At 39.1% G+C, this 20,685-nt stretch overlaps 1 protein-coding gene across 7 annotated transcripts in view; it reads left to right on the forward strand.

Annotated features, from left to right (window-relative positions):
• CPAP (centrosome assembly and centriole elongation protein) overlaps window positions 1-20,685 on the forward strand; it is a 56,388-nt gene that overhangs the window by 22,600 nt on the left and 13,103 nt on the right. For 6 of the 7 annotated variants that reach the window (XM_040455537.1, XM_040455524.1, XM_040455546.1 and 3 more), the window contains 3 exons: window positions 9,104-9,269; window positions 12,652-12,894; window positions 16,602-16,686. In XM_040455537.1, the coding sequence (XP_040311471.1) occupies window positions 9,104-9,269; window positions 12,652-12,894; window positions 16,602-16,686 (494 nt within the window). The remainder of the gene's footprint in view (window positions 1-9,103; window positions 9,270-12,651; window positions 12,895-16,601; window positions 16,687-20,685) is intronic. The other variant, XM_040455551.1, reaches the window with a different exon arrangement.

The raw sequence follows: 20,685 nt of genomic DNA on the forward strand, positions 1-20,685 counted from the left end.
CTTTTTTCTTTTCTTTTCTTTTCTTTTCTTTTCTTTTCTTTTCTTTTCTTTTCTTTTCTTTTCTTTTCTCTTTTCTTTTCTTTTCTTTTCTTTTTTCTTTTTTTAAATTTATTTAATATAATTTATTGTCAAATTGGCTTACATACAACCCCCAGTGCTCATCCCAAGTGCCCTCCTCCCTGCCCATCACCCACTTGCCCCTCTCCCCCACCCCCCATCCACCCTCAGTTTGTTCTCTGTATTTAAGAGTCTCTTATGGTTTGCCTGCTTCCCTCTCTGTAACTATTTTTTCCCCTTCCCTTCCCCTAGGGTCTTCTGTTAAATTTCTCAAGTTCTACATGAGTGAAAACATATGGTATCTGTCTTTCTCTGACTGACGTATTTCACTTAGCATAATACCTTCCAGTTCCATCCATGTTGCTGCAAATGGCCAGAGTTCATTCTTTCTCATTGCCAAGTAGTATTTCATTGTATATGTAAACCACATCTTCTTTATCCATTCGTCAGTTGATGGACATTTAGGGTCTTTTCATAATTTTGCTATTGTTGAAAGCGTTTCTATAAACATTGGGGTGCGTGTGCCCCTATGCATCAGCACTCCTGTATCCATTGGGTAGATTCCTAGCAGTGCTATTGCTGGGTCGTAGGGTAGTTCTATTTTTAATATTTGGAGGAACTTCCACGCTGTTTTCCAGAGTGGCTGCACCAGTTTGCATTCCCACCAACAGTGCAAGAAGGTTCCTGTTTCTCCACATGCTTCCCAGAATCTATAGTCTCCTGATTTGTTCATTTTAGCCACTCTGATGGTGTGAGGTGGTATCTCAGTGTGGCTCTGATTTGTATTTCCCTGGTGATGAGTGACCTTGAGCATCTTTTAATGTGTCTGTTGGCCATCTGGATGTCTTTGGAAAAGTATCTATTCATGTCTTCTGCCCATTTCTTCACTGGATTATTGTTTTTCGTGTGTGGAGTTTGGTGAGTTCTTTATAGATTTTGGATTCTAGCCCTTTGTCCGATATGTCATTTGCAAATATCTTTTCCCATTCCTTTGGTTGCCTTTTAGTTTTGTTGATTGTTTCCTTTGCAGTGCAAAATCTCTTTATCTTGATGAGGTCCCAATAGTTCATTTTTGCTTTTAATTCCCTTGCCTTTGGAGATGTGTTGAGTAAGAAATTGCTGCGGCTGAGGTCAGACAGGTTTTTTTCCTGCTTTCTCCTCTAGGGTTTTGATGATTTCCTGTCTCATATTCAGGTCTTTCATCCATTCTGAGTTTATTTTTGTGTATGGTATAAGAAAGTGGTCTAGTTTCATTCTTCTGCATGTTGCTATCTGGTTCTCCCAGCACCATTTGCTAAAGAGATTTTCTTTTTTCCATTGGATGCTCTTTCCTGCTTTGTCAAAGATTAGTTGGCCATACATTTGTGGGTCCAATTCTGAGTTCTCTATTCTATTCCATTGTCTATGTGTCTGTTGTGTCTTGATGATTACAGCTTTGTAGAGGCAAGTCTGGGATTGTGATGTCTCCCACTTTGGTTTTCTTTTTCAATATTACTTTGGCTACTTGAGGTCTTTTGTGGTTCCATACAAATTTTAGGATTGCTTATTCTAGCTTTGAGAAGAATGCCTATGCAATTTTGATTGGGATTGCATTGAATGTGTAGATTGCTTTGGGTAGTATTGACATTTTAACAATATTCTGAGCATGGAATGTTTTTCCATTTTTTGTGTCTTCTTCAATTTCCTTCATAAAGTTTCTATAGTTTTTAGTATACAGATCTTTTGCATCTTTGGTTAGGTTTATTGCTAGGTATTTTATGGTTCTTGGTGTAGTTGTAAATGGGACCAGTTTCTTTATTTGTCTTTCTGTTGCTTCATTATTGGTGTATAAAAATGCAACCAATTTCTGTACATTGATTTTGTAACCTGTGACTTTGTTGAATTCATGTATCAGTTCTAGCAGACTTTTGGTGCAGTCTGTTGGGTTTTCCATGTAGAGTATCATGTTGTCTGTGAAAAGTGAAAGTTTGACTTCTTTGCCAATTTGGATGCCTTTTATTTCATTTTGTTGTCTGATTGCTGATGCTAGTACTTCTAACACTATGTTAAACAACAGTGGTGAGAGTGGATATCCATGTTGTGTTCCTGATCTCAGGGGGAAATCTCTCAGTTTTTCCCCATTGAGGATGATATTAGCTGTGGGCTTTTCATAAATGGCTTTTATGATGCTGAGGTATGTTCCTTCTATTCCGACTTTTGAGGGTTTTTATTAAGAAAGGATGCCGTATTTTGTCTAATGCATTTTCTGTATCTATTGACAGGATCATATGATTGTTATCTTTTCTTTTATTACTGTGATGTATCACATTGATTGATTTGTGAATATTGAACCAGCCTTGCAGCCCAGGAATGAATCCCACTTGATCATGGTGAATAATTCTTTTTATATGCTGTTGAATTCGATTTGCTAGTATCTTGTTGAAAATTTTTGCATCCATGTTCATCAGGGATATTCGGCTGTAGTTCTCCTATTTTGTTGGGTCTCTGTGTGGTTTGGGAATCAAAGTAATGCTGGCTTCGTATCATGAGTCCGGAAGTTTTCCTTCCATTTCTGTTTTTTGGAACAGCTTGAGAAGGATAGGTACTAACTCTGCTTTAAATGTCTAGTGGAATTTTGCAGGGAAGCCATCTGGTCCAGGACTCTTATTTATTGGGAGATTTTTTGATAACTGATTTAATCCTTCACTAGTAATGGGTCTGTTCAAGTTTTCTATTTCTTCCCATTTGAGTTTTGGTAGTGTGTGGGTGTTTAGGAATTTGTTCATTTCTTCCAGGTTGTCCAGTTTGTTGGCATATGATTTTTCATAGTATTTCATGGTAATTACTTGTATTTCTGAGGGATTGGTTGTCATAAATCCACTTTCATTCATGATTTTATCTATTTGGGTCCTCTCTCTTTTCTTTTTGAGAAGCCTGGCTAGAGGTTTACCAATTTTGTTTATTTTTTCAATAAACCAATTCTTGGTTTCATTGATCTGTTCTACTGGTTTCTTAGAGTCTATATTGTTTATTTCTGCTCTGATCTTTATTATTTCTCTTCTTCTGCTGGCTTTGGAGTTTCTTTGCTGCTCTGCTTCTAGTTCCTTTAGGTGTGCTATTAGATTTTGTATTTGGGATTTTTTTTTTTTCTTGAGATAGGCCTGTATTGCAATGTATTTTCCTCTTAGGAGTTCCTTTGCTGCATCCCAAAGCGTTTGGATTGTTGTATTTTCATTTTCATTTATTTCCATATATTTTTTAATTTCTTCTTTAATTGCTTAGTTGACCCATTCGTTCTTTAGTAGGATGTTCTTTAACCTCCATGCATTTGGAGGTTTTCCAAACTTTTTCCTGTAGTTGATTTCAAGTTTCATAACATTGTGATCTGAAAGTGTGCATGGTATGATCTCAATTCTTTTATATTTATTGAGGGTTGTTTTGTGACCCAGTATGTGATCTATGTTGGAGAGTGTTCCATGTGCACTCGAGAAGAAAGTATATTCTGCTGCTGCAGGATGAAAAGTTCTGAATGTATCTGTCAAGTCCATCCGGTCCAGTGTATCATTCAGGGCCCTTGTTTCTTTACTGATTCTCTGTCTAGATGATCTATCCATTTCTGTAAGTGGAGTATTAAAGTCCCCTGCAATTACCACATTCCTACCAATAAGATTGCTTATGTTTGTGATTAGTTCTTCTATATATATTTGGGTGCCTGTGAATTCGGTGCATAGACATTTATAATTGTTAGCTCTTGATGGATCGACCCTGTAATTACTATATAATGCCTTCTTCGTCTCTTGTTAACTGCCTTTAATTTAACGTCTAGTTTGTCTGATATAAGTATGGCTACTCCAGCTTTCTTTTACTTCCAATGGCATGACAGATAGTTTTCCATCCCTTCATTTTCAATCTGAAGGTGTTCTCATGTCTAAAATGAGTCTTTTGTAGACAGCAAATAGATGGTTCTTGTTTTTTTATCCATTCTGATATCCTGTGTCTTTTGATTGGATCATTTAGTCCATTTACATTCAGTGTTATTATTGAAAGATACGGTTTTAGAGTCATTGTGTTAACTGTAGGTTTTATGCTTGTAGTGATGTCTCTGGTACTTTGTGGTCCTTGCAACGTTTACAACGTTTACAAGCATCATAACTTAAATGGGTGCTAAGACTCAAATGAGAAAAAATAAAGAAAAAAAAAAAAACAAAAGAAAGGAAAACCTCTAGGAATAACCAAGGCCTTTAAAGAAACTGTAAGAATGCCCACAATATTGAAACCCTCCTTTTTTTTTTAAAAGGGGATTTTTTTTTTTTTTGGTTTAAAATATTTCACTTGAAATGAATTTATGTCAGCTGTCAATGAAAGAATGTCACTAATACACTGTGGACACCTTTGGTTTGCAATGCAAATCCGTGCCCTTTTTTTTTTTACATGGTGAACTTCAACCTAGCAATTATTACAACAAATGTTATAGTCTAAAGCTCAAACACATTTTAGCAATTTTGAAATTGAATTGTGTACAGACCAAATAAAATGTACATCATAACACACATTCCCACCTAAGACTGTGGGGTCCCTTGAGCCTTCCACATCGACCTCAGTGCCTTTTCACTCAAGTGCTTTTCTCAGTCGTCGAGATTGTCTTCAGGCTCGCTTTTGGTCTCCTTAGGCTCAGGCTCTGCCTCTGGTTCCGGCTGTGCTGATGTGGTTGTGGGAGCAGCAATGGCTGCAGGGGTACAGCAGCCACAGCAGGTGCATCCACGGCCTTTTCCTTCTTGTGTTTTTTGTGCTTCTTGTGCTTCTTATCCTCCTTGTGTTTCTTGTCCTTCTTTTTCTTTTTCTTCCCACCTCTTTCTGGGTCTGAGTTCCTCGCCAGAGATGGGCTTGGTGTTGGGCTTTTAGCCTTTTTGACTGGTACCACTGGTGACCAGTTGGTAAAGGGTGACTGAGACTGGACAGGAGACTGAGTTGGTGGGGGCTTTTTAATTGTTGGCTCAGGAGATCCTGAGACAGATTGGGAGGATGAAACCCTCCTTACAGACTGAGGGCTTGGTGAGGCAGCCCGTTTTGTGTTTTTGGGTTTCAGAGTCCTGGAGACTCTCCTGATGGGCCTAGTACTTGGACATCGGGACTGCCTACTTTGGGGTGATTGATGATGCTCCTCTTCGAACAGGTGGAGGACTTGAGGTCTGAGGACCTCGAAGCCATTGTGAGGGTGAATGCTGTTTGGTTGTGGTAACTGGGGCTCCTGGGTAGATCGGCTTGGGGAAGACCCTTTCCTATGCTTTGATATTAATGAATGTGAATGTCTCTTGGTGACTGGGGAGGTTCTTTGTTTGGTAAGTGGAGAATGGGAGAACCCACACTTTGGTGGTGGAGATGGCAATGCCCTTTGTTTAGGAGGGGGAGGGGGAGAAGCCGTTCTTCTTTTTGGAGGTGGAGGAGAGTATCTCCTTTGTATTGGAGGAGAGTATCTTCTTGGGGAAGGTGAGGGCCGACGGGGAGGGGTGGGGTAGGAGAAGTGTGTTGCTGGCAAGCCTTGGCATTTCTTGGCTCACAGCTAAACATTTGGGTTGTTTCTACCTTGTGATTATTGTGAATAATGCTACTAACATTGGTGTACAAATATCTGTTCAGGTCTCTGTTTTTAGTTCTTTGGGGTGTATACCCAGGGTTGGAATTGCTAGATCATATGGTAATTCTATACTTAATTTTTTGAAGAACTTCCAAACTTTTATACAGTGGCTGCACCAGTTTGCATCACATTAATTGATTTGATATGTTGAGCCAGCCTTATGTTACAGGGGTGAATCCCACTAGGTCATGGTGTAAATCCTTTTAATGTGCTGTTGGATTTGGTTTGCTAGTGTTTATTGAGGATTTTTACATCTTATATTCATCAGGGATATTGGCCTGTAGTTTTCTTGTGGTGTCACTGTCTGACTTTGGCATCCAAGTGATACTACCCTCATAATAAAATGAGTTTGGAAGTGTTTCTTCTCTTTTTTTTGGAAGAAGTTCAGGAAGGATTAGTATTAATTATTTTTTGAATGTTTGCTGGAATTTACTTGGGAAGCCATCTGGTCCTGAACTTTTCTTTCTTGGGAGGTTTTTGATTTCTGATTCAATCTCCTTATTATGGGTCTCTTCAGCCTTTCTGTTTCTTCTAGATTCAGTTTTGTAGGTTGTATGTTTCTAGGAATTTGTTTCTTCTAGATTATCCAGATTTGGGGATATAATTGTTCATAATATGATCCTTTTTATTTCTGGGGCATCTATTGCAACATGTCCTCTTTCATTTATGATTTTATTCGAGTCTTCTGTCTTTCTTTTTTTTTTTTTTTTTTTTTTAAATTTTTTTCAACGTTTATTTATTTTTGGGACAGAGAGAGACAGAGCATGAACGGGGGAGGGGCAGAGAGAGAGGGAGACACAGAATCGGAAACAGGCTCCAGGCTCCGAGCCATCAGCCCAGAGCCTGACGCGGGGCTCGAACTCACAGACCGCGAGATCGTGACCTGGCTGAAGTCGGACGCTTAACCGACTGCGCCACCCAGGCGCCCCATGTCTTCTGTCTTTCTTAGTCTTCTAAGGGGGTTGTTGATTTTGCTTGTTTTTTCTTTCTGAGACTTCCATAATGAGCATATTGGTTCTTTTGTAGTGCTCCATAGATCCCATGGGCTTTCTTCACTCTTTTTCATTATTTTTCTTTTTTCTCCTCTGACTGGCTAACCTCAAATTATCTGTTTTTGAGTTCACAGATTCTTTCTTCTGCTTAAGTCTGCTGTTGAAGTTCTCTATTGTATTTTACACTTTATTCATGTATTCTTTAGCTCCAGAATTTCTGTTTTTGTATTATTTAGTTTATTTATTTTTAAGTAATCCCTACATCCCCTGTGGGGCTTGAACTCGTGACCCTGAGATCAAGAGTTATATGGTCTTCTGACTGAGCCAGCCAGGCACCCCTTACGTTTTATTTATTTATTTAGTTTTAAGTAACTATAGTTTTGGTTTTTTTTTTTAATGATTTCTGTCTCTTTGTTGAACTTGTTGTTTGTTTTTTTTCCCAGGTATTATTTTCCTGATTTTGTAGAGTTGTTTATCTGTGTTCTCTTTTTTTTTGTTAAAAAAATTATTTTTTACTGTTTATTTTTGAAAGAAAGACATGGCATGAGTGGGGGAGGGGCAGAGAGAGAGGGAGACACAGAATCCAAAGCAAGCTCCAGGTTCTGAGCTGTCAGCACAGAGCCCGACGTGGGGCTTGAACTCACGAACCATGAGATACTGACCTGAGCCCGAAGTCAGACGCTCAACCGACTGAGCCACCCAGGCGCCCTTATCTGTGTTCTCTTGTAGTTTACTCGTTAAAACAATTATTTTGAATTCTTTGTCAGTTCCTAGATCTGCATTTCTTTGGGATTGGTTACTGGAGCCTTATTAATTTACTAGTTTCCTTTGGTGGTGTCACAGTTGCCTAATTCGTGTGTTGACATTTTTGCATTTGAAAGGCCAAAAAGCTCTTTTTGTCTTAACAGACCAGTTTTGGCAGGTAAAGACCTTCTCTTGCTGGATGCCTGGACTGATGGTCTGCCTCCAGGATCATAATTGAGTGGGGTTGTAGTGTGCCTACTGCCGAGTCCACAGTGTCCTTAATTGGCAGGTCTGTGAACAGGGACATGATGGATGTGGTTCCTACCAGATCCTCAGTTGCACAGGACTGCTCTAGGACCAGAGTCCAGCAGGGCTGAAGCTACATCATGGGGCTGCTTTCAGGTCCACTGTTGAGTGTGCAGACAGTGGGTCTGTTACCAGGAGTGAGAATGGGTGTGGCTCCTACAGGTTTTGAGCAGCTTCCTGCTAGGCTCCTCAGTCCTCCTGCTGGGTCCCTGGGTGAGCAGGACTGACTCCGGTACCACGATAGAGCAGGGCTGGAGCCAGGTTACAGGACTGTTTCTGATTTTATAGTCACGACTGACGTCTGTGGGCCTGTTACCAGGGACACAGTTGGGTGTGGCTCCTCCTGGGTCCTTTGGCAGATGGGGCTGGAGCCGAGCCTCCAGACAGACTGGGCTGTTTTAGGCCTGTAGCTAGGACCACGTTTGGTAAGCCTGCCACTGGGCCATGGGACTGTCTTCTCAAAGTGGCTGTCCTCAGCCTTAGGCTTCACTGGGGTTTCTCAACCTCCTACCTGGATCCTAGAGCTCTCACAAAAGCAGTTTTATCTGTGGTTGGCTGTCAGATTGTTGTTTGTGTAGGGAGATGTGAGCTGGGGACGTCCTATTCCACTATCTGGCTGGCGTCACTCTCCATATGTTCTTAACAGAGCCTCAGAATGAACCTGGGTTATGACAGTTTCTCTGATCGACATTCTCCTAAGCTAAACACCAAAGTCCCCACACTGGTCTATAAGACCTGAATTCATCTGGGCCCTCTGTTTTGTTTGTTTTTTGACACTTTTTCCTGCTGTTCTGTCTCTTGTTCGCTCTGTTTTAGCTACCCTGGCCTCCTAGCTGATCTTTGAACACATCAGGCATATTCCTACCTCTGGACTTTTTGCCTGTGGTGTTTCCTCTTCCCGAGCTGTTTTGTCCATTTATCATCGTGGCTGTTCTCTCAGTCCCTTCAGATTTTACTTCAAATATTATCTCAGCAAGATGACCCCATCCATAATTTCAGTCTCCTTGCTATTTCTTACACTCTTCACTTGCATTATTTTTCCCCTTAACACTTTTCTAATGTGCCATATATTTTATCTCGTTTATTATTATGTCTCTCCCATTAGAATGAGAAGCTTCATGGGAATAAGGATGTTTGCTTTTTTTCACTGTGGTTTCTCCAGTACCTAGGGTAGTGCTTGATTCATAGCAAATGCTCAATGAATATTTATTGGGGGAATGCTTCATGGAATTAATTGACAGCTGTTTCAGTACGATGGATGGAAGATGGATTCACTAAGACCAGCAGTTCCTACATTCCTAGGCTGTCCCTGGTGTTCCGTTTTGTACCACATGTGGATTACTCCATTAAGATGGTCCCTTTAGATGATAACACGGTTTGGTCATTTTAGGAGAGAAATTACAGACTTTGAACAACAGAAAGCAAAAGAATTGACTCGGATAGAAGAGTTTAAAAAGGAGGAAATGAGGAAGCTACAAAAGGAACGGAAAGTTTTTGAAAAGTATACTACAGTTGCAAGAACTTTTCCAGATAAAAAAGAACGTGAAGAAATACAGGTATGCCAGTTCTTTACGTTATACTTATATAAGTTAGTAAGGATGACAGTCTAGTAAGGATCTCAGAGTTATATGATGTGTCAAAGAGAAATTGGGTATCAATTTATTAATCATTCATTGACTCAACAAATAATCTGAGATACTACATGAAGAACATTTTTTGTAGTTTTGGCTTTTAGAGTGAAATATATCAGTTGTTTTCTTACCAAAGTCTTCCAAAAAAAAAAAAAAAAAAAAAAAAAAAGACTACAATAACGGCATCGGTGAATTAATAAGCCAAGAGTTGGAAATTCACCAGTGTCATGTTGCATTGACCTGTTTAATGTCCCACATACCAAATGCTGTTAATTCTGTTCATTTATATGAATTGAAGCCCTCTGTACTAACTGTAAATCTTGCACTCTTCCTTTGGGTAGAGCACTTGCTCACCAGTCTTTCCCAGCACTACATTTGTATGTTTTTCTCTAATAGTTACCTTTCTCTTTCACTTATTGGTTTGACTTTCTGGTCTTGTAGTAAAAATCTGTTTTAGTTAGCTTGTCTTTGATGTTTCTCATAGCTTTCGGGCCTCTTTTCCCCCAGTTATTAATACTTGCAAACTCTTAACTATTTATTTATTTTTGAAAAGCCAAAAAGTTTTCTTCTGTATATTACTGTCCAATTTTCCCAGCACTGTTTGTTGTTTTTTTCCATTGGATATTCTGTCCTGCTTTCTCAAAGATTAGTTGGCCATATGTTTGTGGGTCCATTTCTGGGTTCTCTATTCTGTTCCATTGATCTATATGTCTGTTTTTGTGCCAGTACCATACTGTCTTGATGACTACAGCTTTGTAATACAGCTTGAAGTCCAGAATTGTAATGCCTCCCACTTTGCTTTTCTTTTTCAGGATTGCTTTGGCTATTTGGGGTCTTTTGTGTCTCCATACAAATTTTAGGATTATTTGTTCTAGTTCTGTGAAAAATTCTGGTAGTATTTTGATAGGGGTTGCATTGAATGTGTAGGTTGCTTTGGGTAGTATAGACATTTTAACAATGTTTGTTATTCCAATCCATGAGCATGGAATGTTCTTCCACTTCTTTGTGTTGTCTTTAACTTCTTTCATAAGTGTTCTGCGGTTTTCAAATCTTTGATTAGGTTTATTCTTAGGTATCTTACAGTTTTTGGTGCTATTGCAAATGGGATCGCTTCCTTGATTTCTTTTTCTTCTCCTTCATTATTGGTGTATAAAAAGGCAACAGATTTCTGTATGTTGATTTTTATATCCTGTTACTTTGCAGAATTCATGTATTAGTTCTGGCAATTTTTTGGTGGAGTATTTCGGGTTTTCTACATAGAGTAACATGTTGTCTGCGAATAATGATTGTTTGACTTCTTCCTTGTTGATTTGGATGCCTTTTGTTTCTTTTCATTGTTTGATTGCTGAGACTAAGACGTCCAGTACTGTGTTTAAATAGAAATGGTGAGAGTGGACATCCCCGTCTTGTTCCTGACTGTAGAGGCAAAGCTCTCAGTTTTTCCCCATTGAGGAGGATTTACCTGTGGGTCTTTTGTATATGGCCTTTATGATTTTGAGGTATGTTCCCTCTATTCCTACTTTGTTGAGTGTTTTTGTTAAGAATGGATCCTTTATTCTGTCAAATGCTTTTTGTGCATCAATTGAGAGGATCATATGGCTCTTGTACTTTTCTTTTATTAATGTGGTGTATCATGGTGATGGATTTGTGAATACTGAACCACCCCTACAGCCCAGGAATAAATCCCACTTCATCGTGGTGAATAATTCTTTTAATGTACTGTTGGATTAGATTTGCTAATATCTAGTTGAGAATTTTTACATCCAGATTCATCAGGGATGTTGGCCTGTAATTCTCCTTTTTAGTGTGGTCTTCGTCTGGTTTTGGAATCAGGTAATGCTGGCCTCATAGATTGAGTTTAGAAGTTTTCCTTCCATTTCTGTTTTGTGGAACAGTTTGACGATAATATATATTAACTTTTCTTTAAATGTCTGGTAGAATTCCCTTGGGAAGCCATTTGGCCCAGGACTACTCTTGTTTGTTCAGAGATTTTTGATTACTGTTTCAATTTCTTTGCTGGTTATAGGTCTGCTCACATTTTCTATTTCTTCCTGTTTCAGTTTTGGTAGTTTGTATGTTTCTAGGAATTTGTCCATTTCTTCTAGATTGCCCAGTTTTTGGCATATGATTTTTCATAATATTCTCTTACAGTTGTCTGTATTTCTGTGGTGTTGTTTGTGATCTGTTTCACTCATGATTTTATTTGTTTTGGTCCTTTCTCTTTTCCTTTTGACAAGTCTGCCTAGGGGTTTATCAATTTTATTAATTCTTTCAAAGAACCAGCTCTTAGTTTCATTGATCTATTCTGCTGGGTTTTGTTGTTTTAATATCATTTATTTCTGCTCTATTCTTTATTATTTCCCATCTTCTGCTGGCTTTAGACTTTATTTGCTGCTCCTTTTCTAGATCCTTTAGGTGTAGGGTTAGGTCATGTATTTGAGACTTTTCTTGCTTCTTGAGGTAGGCCTGGATTGCAATATACTTTTCTCTTAGGACTGCCATTGCTGCATCCCAAAGGTTTTGGACTGTCATGTTTTCATCTTCATTTGCTGCCATGTACTTTTTTATTTCATGCGTATTAATGAGCTCCTTAGGGCTCCTCACTGCCTTCAGGTGAGTTTTCAGGTGGTGGGCAAGGAGATCTTGCTTCTGCTCATGCTCCTTGCCTCAGCTTTCAGGCACTCCCCATATCATGCACCCACATAAGCCATGTAGGTGATGAATTTTTCCTTAGTTTTGACATTGGTCTTGATTTTTATTTGTACAGTTGCAAATTGCTTCTAGACATTTCTAGGAGTTTCTTCACATATGTCATTTAGTCCATCTGAAACAGATAAGTTTCTTAAAACCCATTTCTTCTAATGAATCTGAAACAGAATCTGCTTTCAGGGCTGGTGGTTTTGACTTTGAATGTTTTATTCATCCCTTTACCTCAGCTCTTCATTCAGTTAGTCATGATTCCTGTTAATTTTTTCTTTACCAGATAATCTCCCATTTGTCTTTCTTTCTATTTCAATTAATAAGCTTAGTGTAGACCTTTATTACCTCATGACAGTGTTATTGCAGTGAACTCCTTAGTAGTGCCTTCCTTCTTCTGGAATCAGTTTTGTTGATGATATGAGGTGAGTCTTTACCCTGAACTCCATTCCCTTTTCATGAAAAACTTGATGTTTTTGAAATGTGATTGACCAAGCCTTCCCTTTTCTGCTGCCTGTGCTACGGCAGCACTTATGTTTTAATGATGTATCTCTTTTCTTCTATTGCGTTATTCTAGTAATTTTTTGTTGTTGTTGTTTTGTTTTGAGAGGCTTTGAAACAGCAGATAGCAGATTTACAGGAAGATTTGAAAAGAAAGGAAGCAAAATGGTCAAGCACACATGGCCGTCTTAGAAGCCAAATAGAAATGTTGGTCAGAGAGAACACAGACCTCAGGGAAGAAATAAAAGTGATGGAAAGATTCCGATTAGACGCCTGGAAGAAAGCAGAAGCTACAGAGAGCAACATAAGGATGGGTCCGTGTGTGACTGCCACAAAAAAAGATGGAGCCATGGTAGGTTTGGAGCCAGTTTCGTCAAGTCAGGGAGATACTAAATATTTGAGCCCTCAAATTTATAGAGCTGGAGCAGAGGAAGTGGGGAGAATGGTAGGGGATGTGATCAGAGATGTGATAGAGGGAGGTGGGACAGAGTTCATTAGGCCTTAGTTGATTCCTGTAAGCCCTTGGGTGTTTCCTCTGAGTGAGAAGTGGAGCTATGGAGGGCTATGGTTGAAGAGGGGGCCTGATCCTTTATTTTAGTAAGGTCACTCTATCTGCTGTTGACTGTAGACTGAATGGGGAGGAGAAGGTTATAGGCATGATTGGGAATGCCAGTTAGGAGATTGTTACTGTTATTCACACCACAGATGAGAGGGGCTTAAGACTGGAAGGGCAGCAGTGGAGGGCTGAGAAGTGTATAGGATTTGTTGATCAGCTGGCTATTGGATGTGACAGCAAGGAAGGAGTCAAGAATGGCTTCCAGTAGGGTTCCTGGGTGGCTCAGTTGGTTCAGCATCCGACTTTTGGTTTTGGCTCAGGTCATGATCTCACAGTTTCATGAGTTCTAGCCCTGCATCAGACTCTCTGCTGACAATGCAAAGCCTGCTTAGGATTCTCTTTCTCTCTCTCTTCTCTCTCTCTGCCCCTCACCCGCTTATGCGGTCTCTTTCTCTCTCAAAAATAAATAAACTTTAAAAAAAATGGCTTCCAAGTGTAGTGTAGTGATTTGGCATAATAGAGTTTCCATTTATTGTAAGAGACCACAAGAAAAGAGCATGTATTTCTTGGGAGCGTGGATATTAGGATCTCAGGTTTAGGTGGGTAAATTTGAAATGCCTATTAGCCCTCAGGTTGAGATACTGTCTGGGAAGTTATGTACATAGCAGGAGAAGGTCAGATTGGAGCTGAAAGTTTAGGGGTCATCAGGATGTGTGGTAAAGCTTTGGGCTGGCGGAGTTCACCAAAGCTAAAAGTGTGGGTAGTAAAGAGATCCACGTACTGAGCCAGAGTGTGAGAAGATGGGGGGAGGAAAATTGACAACCGGAGGATGGAGTTAAGGAAGCCAGTGTGGTGTCCTGAGAGCCAAGTAAAGAAAGTACTTCCCAGAGGAGAGAGTGGCCAGCGATGTCAAAGGTTGCTGCTAAGTTAGATGAGTGCTGAAAATTGGTCATTGGATTTACCACGTAGGAATGTGTTGAAAGTAAAAGCCTGACTAGATAAGAGAGAGTGAGAAGTTTCAGACAGAGAATAAGAACTTTCTGGAGAGATTTTGCAGTGAATGGAAAGAGAAGGGGTAGTGGCTGTAGGAAAGGTTGTTTTGTTTTTGTTTTTGTTTTGTTTGTTTTAATGGGAAAAGTAACAAGTGTTTCTGTATTGACAGAATTGATTCAGTAAAGAGGAAAATGCCGATGCAGGAGAAGGTGGGAAGAAATTGTTGGAGCAATGTTCATAAATGAGAGAAGGGGGGATTTAGGGAATGAAGGGAGGGTCTGGCCTTGGCCAGGAGCATGGACAGCATGTGCCTGGTAGCAGAAGGTTGAAGGTGTGGAACCCAGGCTCAATGTGTGGTACCTGTTGGTAGGAAGCTCCCTCCTAATGTTAGTATTGTCAGTGAAGTGAAAGCTTGGTCGTCAGCTGAGAGTGAAGATGTAGGACGTTTGGGGAGATGAGAGAAGGAGAGTGAAAGGCAAAGGAACTAGGGAAGTGTAGTCTGGTTCCTGGACTGCTTTGGGAGCCTATGTAGGTTAGAGATCATATATTTCAGGTGAGAGTTGTTTGCATTATTTTCTTGTTCAGCATTTTGGTTGTAAGGTGGTGGAGAGTTATATTTTAGAAGAGTGTGGTCATCCAGGTGAATACCACAAAGTGAGTGAGGGCATGGAGGCAACAGTATATGCAACCAGAGTCACTGCGGTGAAACTTGGTTTAAGCTGCATAAGACCATAAGGTTTTGAGGGACATAGAAAATCTACATGGATTAATGAATTGTAGGACCCTGTACAGTTGGTGGAGTTAGGGTGTTAGAGGAATGAGCTAGATATAGCAGTCTGAAGAAAGTGGGGTTCTCCCCACCTCCCCAAACCTTTTATTATAAAGCTTCCCCAAATAGAGACATTTGAAAGAACAATAGGATGACCACCTGAAGAGTCACCTAGATTCAATCACTGTTAATATTTAACCACTTGTGTGTATGTGTTTTGCTGTACCATGTGAAGCTAATTGCAGAAATCATGGCATCTTACCCCTGAATACTATAGCATTTTATTAAATGGCATTGGCTTTTTCAGTAGACCAGGGTAATTATTTTGTAGAATTCCCCACATTCTGGATTCAAAGGCTTTGAAAATGAGATGTTTGCAGTTATTGGTAATTGCACATATTGATAATGACCAGTTGTAGAGTTTGTCCATTGGTGTCCATGGCTGAGGGAGGATAGAGTAGGTTGGGAAACTGAAGCTAAGGCAGTGGAGTTATCTCCTGGCAAGGTGAGTACGTGTTGGGTGAGTTGTGGACATGAGACATAGAACTAGGACAGGGGTGGTTAGGCAGGAGAGAGATTTGGTTGGAATCAGTGATGGGGAGCAAGGAAGACCTACCTGTACCCTGCCTCTAAACCTAGGGGTGTAAATTCTGAGGGTGAGAAATTTCCATCCCTAGAAGGAGGCAGTGGTGAGCCATCTTAGTAAGGAGCTAGGGCTCAAAGTGGAGCAAGAGGTAGAGATAAGGGGGTTTTGCTGATGTTGAGGAGTAACTAACTGCCCTCTTCTCTGGCTAATCTGACAACAGTTACAGAAGACTTTCATTTTATGTTGTCTGTTATGCCCTCACTTGAAGAATGAATATACAGTTGACCCTTGAGCAACATGGGTTTGAGCTGTGTGGGTCCACTTGCACACAATTTTTCAATAAATACGGTACAGCACTGTAAATATATTTTCTCTTCCGTACAATTTTTTTTCATTTTTTAAATTTAAAAAAAGTTTAAACATTTTATATATTTTTGAGAGAGTGCAAGCAGGGGTGGGACAGAGAGAGAGGGGGACAACTGCATTGACACCTGCGAGCCCGACGGGCTTCAACTCATGAACCAGGAGATCATTACCTGAGCCGAAGTCGAAGGCTCAACCGACTGAGCCACTCAGGTGCCCCTGAGTGTATGACTTTCTTAATAACATTTTCTTTTCTCTAGCTAACTTTATTGTAAGAATACAATACATAGGGCACATGGGTGGCTCACTCAGTTAAGCGTCTGACTCTTAATCTCAGGGTTGAGTTCAAGCCCTGCACTGGGCTCCACACTGGGTGTGGTGCCTACTTAAAAAAAAAAAGAATATGGTGTATAATACATATGACATAAAAATATGTGCTAATCTGTTTATACTGTTAGTAAGGCTTCTCGTCAACAGTAGGCTATTAGTAGTCACATTTTGAGGTAGTCCAAAGTTGTACATGGATTTTCAACTGCTTCGGGGATCAGTGCCCCTAACCCCCACAGCGTTGTTCAGGGCCATCTGTTTTTCCAAAGGTGGTGTGTGTGTGTGTGTGTGTGTATAGTACATTCATAAATAATAGCTTGTTCACTTTGACCTGTAGTGATGATAAATGAAAACAACATAAACAAACTTAGGCCATTCTCCTTGCAAGCTGAGTTTTAGTTTCATTCATTGTACTAATATGTAGACAAGCACTAATTTTATATTCAAAATTATCTCATACTATAGAATTCATCAGTTCGATTACAAAAGAGTCAGATTTCTTCAGGAACCCAGGTAGAAAAATACAAGAAAAACCATTTGCCAACACAAGGTAAGAAGTTGCATGATATTTTTACAAAATATATTAGGAATTTAAAGAATAGAGAATTTACACCTAATATAAGAAGTAAAACATTGTAAAATATCATTGAAGCCCCTGTGTATTCTCCCCAACTTACTTCCACCCTGACAACATTCCTTTGTTTGTTTTTCATTCTTTTACTACATTATGTCCGTAAATCAATATAGTATTGTTTCTATGGTATCCCTCTACAATTTGCTTTTTTCTCTCAATATTTTGATACCCACATTAATACATATAAAACTGTAGTTTGTTGATTTTAATAGCTATACAGATTCCATGTATATTTGCACAACTGAGTTTTCCTATTGATGGACTTCATGTTTTCCCCCAGTGTGTCAATAGAATGAATAAGGCTGAAGAAAATATCTGTCATGTGAGTTTCTCCAGGATACATATCAAGAGTAGGATGCTGGGTCATACCAGGTTTGTGCTACTGGAGGAGATTTTCCCTTTGCTCTGCAAAGTGGCTTTGCCAGTTTTTTTGCTGTCAGCAGAGTATGCTTTTTGTGCCTACCAACCCTTGACCTGGTCGGACTTTAAGACTGTGGCCAGTCAGATGGGCATGAAATGGTGGGTTAGTGTAATTTTAATATGCATTTCTCTGATTCCTGGTAAGGTCATGTGAGCATCTTTTTGTATATTTAATGGACATTTGGGTTTCCTCTTTTGTTTATTGCCTGTTCATTTCTTTTGCCCATTTAAAACTTTTTAGGGAGTGGCTTCTCTTTATTGAAGTTATTCTGCATACCAATCCTTTCTCAGTTACAAACACTGCCACGATCTTTTCCCAGTACGGGTTTAGCTTTTGGTTTGTGTTTTTTATATACATGTTTTTCCTTTTAATATGGAATTTATCCATCTTTTTTTATGACTTTAAGAAATCCTTCTCAATCCTTAGGTCACAAATACATATTTTCTCTCATTAACTTTTGTTTTCACAACTAGATTTTTAATTTACCAGGAATTTTTAGAAATTATTTTCATGAATTGAATTTATAAAAGTGGATATAACATCTGCAGCTTGATGGTTGTAAAGGAAATACTTGGATAAATACCAGCAAGATAAAGAGAGTAACAGCACCCCAGAGCTCTCACCTCCATGATCATATTACATTCCCTACCTGTGTAGTTTCTACTCTTATAAGTACAGTCCTACAAAAATGCTTTTTGAACTTTCTGAATAGTTATGCTGTATGTATTCTGTTGTCTTTTATTGTACATTGTTTTTGAGAGTCATGTTGATCTGCAACTCTAGTTCACTAATTTTCCTGCAAGGCAGTTTGAATGTTTATGAATATATTAAAATTAACCTGTTGATGGTTAAATTTTTTTTAAGTTTGGGATGTTAAACAATGATGCTGTGAACATTCGTAAACGTCTCTGGTTACATTCATTTCTCTAGGGCACATACTGCAATTACTGGGTAATCAGTAAGAATATCTTTAACACTCATAGATTTTGCCAAGACATTTTCCAAAATGATTTTACTGCCTAACCAGCAAAGTAATGTAAGTTCTTGCACTGCTCCACACCTTGTTGATACTTGGTATTGTCAGACTTCAATTTTTGCCAGTCTGGTATGGATGAAAACTATCTCATCATATTTTTGATTTGCATTACTGGGATTACTAAATATGTTAAATACCATTGCCTATGTTTATTACCTATTTAGATTCCCTCTATGAGAAAAATTGATCAGGTCTTTTACTCATTCTGTGGTGTTGTCTTTTTCGTTATTGGTTTGTGGGGGGATTTCCCCTCCCTCCGTTGTAATCATTTAAGAGTTACACACATTGCAAATATCTTCTTCCAGTCTGTGGCCTGCCTTTTTACTCTTTATGATATCTTTTGGTGAACCAAAACTGTTTTCCTTTGGGGCGCCTGGGTGGCGCAGTCGGTTAAGCGTCCGACTTCAGCCAGGTCACGATCTCGCGGTCCGTGAGTTCGAGCCCCGCGTCGGGCTCTGGGCTGATGGCTCAGAGCCTGGAGCCTGTTTCCGATTCTGTGTCTCCCTCTCTCTCTGCCCCTCCCCCGTTCATGCTCTGTCTCTCTCTGTCCCAAAAATAAATAAACGTTGAAAAAAAAAATTAAAAAAAAAAAAAAAACTGTTTTCCTTTTTTTAATTGAAAATGTATTTGACATACAACATTGTATAAATTTAAGGTATATAATAATGTTGATATATGTATTTATATATTATAATTGCCAGTGTAGTGATAATTAATACCTCTATCATATCACATAATTATATCTTTAAAAAAAGTTTTTTAACGTTCATTTATTTATGAGAGAGCGTGAGCAGGGGAGGGGCAGAGAGAGAGGGAGACACAGAATCCATAGCAGGCTCTAGGCCCTGAGCTGTCAGCAAAGAGCCTGATGTGGGGCTCGAACCCACCAACCATGAGATCATGACCTGAGCCGAAGTTGGATGCTTAACCGACTGAGCCACCCAGGCACACCTAGTTATTATATCTTTTTAATGGTTGAAGAGTTTAAGATCTAGTTTCTTAGCCAAATTGTTCATTATAATACAATATTACCTATATTCACTATACTGTTCTAGGACTTATTTACTACTTGTTGCAAGTTTGTACCTTTAAACAACATCTCCCCTATCCACCAAACTCCCCCTCCCTGGTAACCATGGTTTCACTCTTGTTTTACAAGTTTGGCTTCTTTAGATTCCACTTGTAAGTGATATCATACAATATTTGTCTGTCTCTGTCTGACTTACCTCACTTAGCATAATGTCCCCAAGGTCCATTCATGTTATTGCAAATAGCAGTATATCTTTCTTTCTCATGGCAAAATAATATTCTGTTGTGTATCTATATCACATCTTTATTCATACATTGAGGGGCACTTAGGTTGTTTCCATATCTTGGCTATTGTGAGTAATGCTGCAGTAAACATAGGCTTCAATATCCTGTTTTTATTTCCTTTGAGTATGTACTCAGAAGTGGCATTGCTGGATCATATGGTAGATCTAGTTTTATTTTTTTGAGGAACTTCCCATAGTGGATGAACCAGTTTATATGCCCACCAACAGTGCATCAGGATTTCCTTTTCTCCACATCCTTGCTAATACTTGTTACGTCTCGTCTTCTTGATGATAGCTTTTCTGGCAAGTGTGAAGTGATATCTTGTGGTTTTGATTTGCAGTTCCTAGATGATTAGTGAAGTTGAACATCTTTTCATGTACTGTTGGTCATTTGTACGTCTTCTTTGGAAAAATGCTTATTTAATTCCTTTGCCCATTTTTCAGTTACATTATTTTGTTATTGAGTTATATGAGTTTTTCTGTATTTTGGATATTAACTCTGCAAAAGTTTTCTCCCATTCCGTGTGTTGCCTTTTCATTTTGTCAATTGTTTCTTTTGTTGTGCAGAAGCTTTTGATTTTTGATTTGTTGATTTTTGCTTTTGTTGCTTGTGCTTATGGTGTCATATCCAAGAAATCATTGCCAAGACCAATGTCAAGGGATTACTTCCGTGTTCTCCTCTAGAAGTTTTATGGTATCAGGTTTTATGTTTAAGTCTTTAATCCATTTCAAATTAATTTTATGAATGGTCTAAAAAGAGATCCAATTTTACTTTTCTGCATGTGTTCGGTTTTCACATCATTGGTTGAAGAGACTATCTTTCCTCGTTGAGTGTTCTTGGCTCCTTTGTTGAATATTAACTGATTGTATATATGAGGGTTTAATTCTGGGCTTTCTGTTCTATTACATGGGTCTGTGTGTCCTTTTTTATGCCAGTACCATACTGTTTTAATTACTCTAGTTTAGCAGTGTAGTTTGAAACCAGCAATTGTGATGCCTCCAGCTTTGTTCTTTTTTCTTAGGATTGCTTTGGCTATTTGGGATCTTTTGTGGTTCTATAGAAATTTTAGCATTCTTTGTTTTGTGAAAAACGTCTTTGGTATTTTGATGGGGATTGCACTGAATCTGTAGATTGCTTTGGGTAG

Source organism: Herpailurus yagouaroundi, unplaced genomic scaffold (genome assembly GCF_014898765.1).
Source record: "Herpailurus yagouaroundi ecotype Mexico unplaced genomic scaffold, PumYag 59, whole genome shotgun sequence".
Lineage (NCBI taxonomy): Eukaryota > Metazoa > Chordata > Mammalia > Carnivora > Felidae > Herpailurus > Herpailurus yagouaroundi.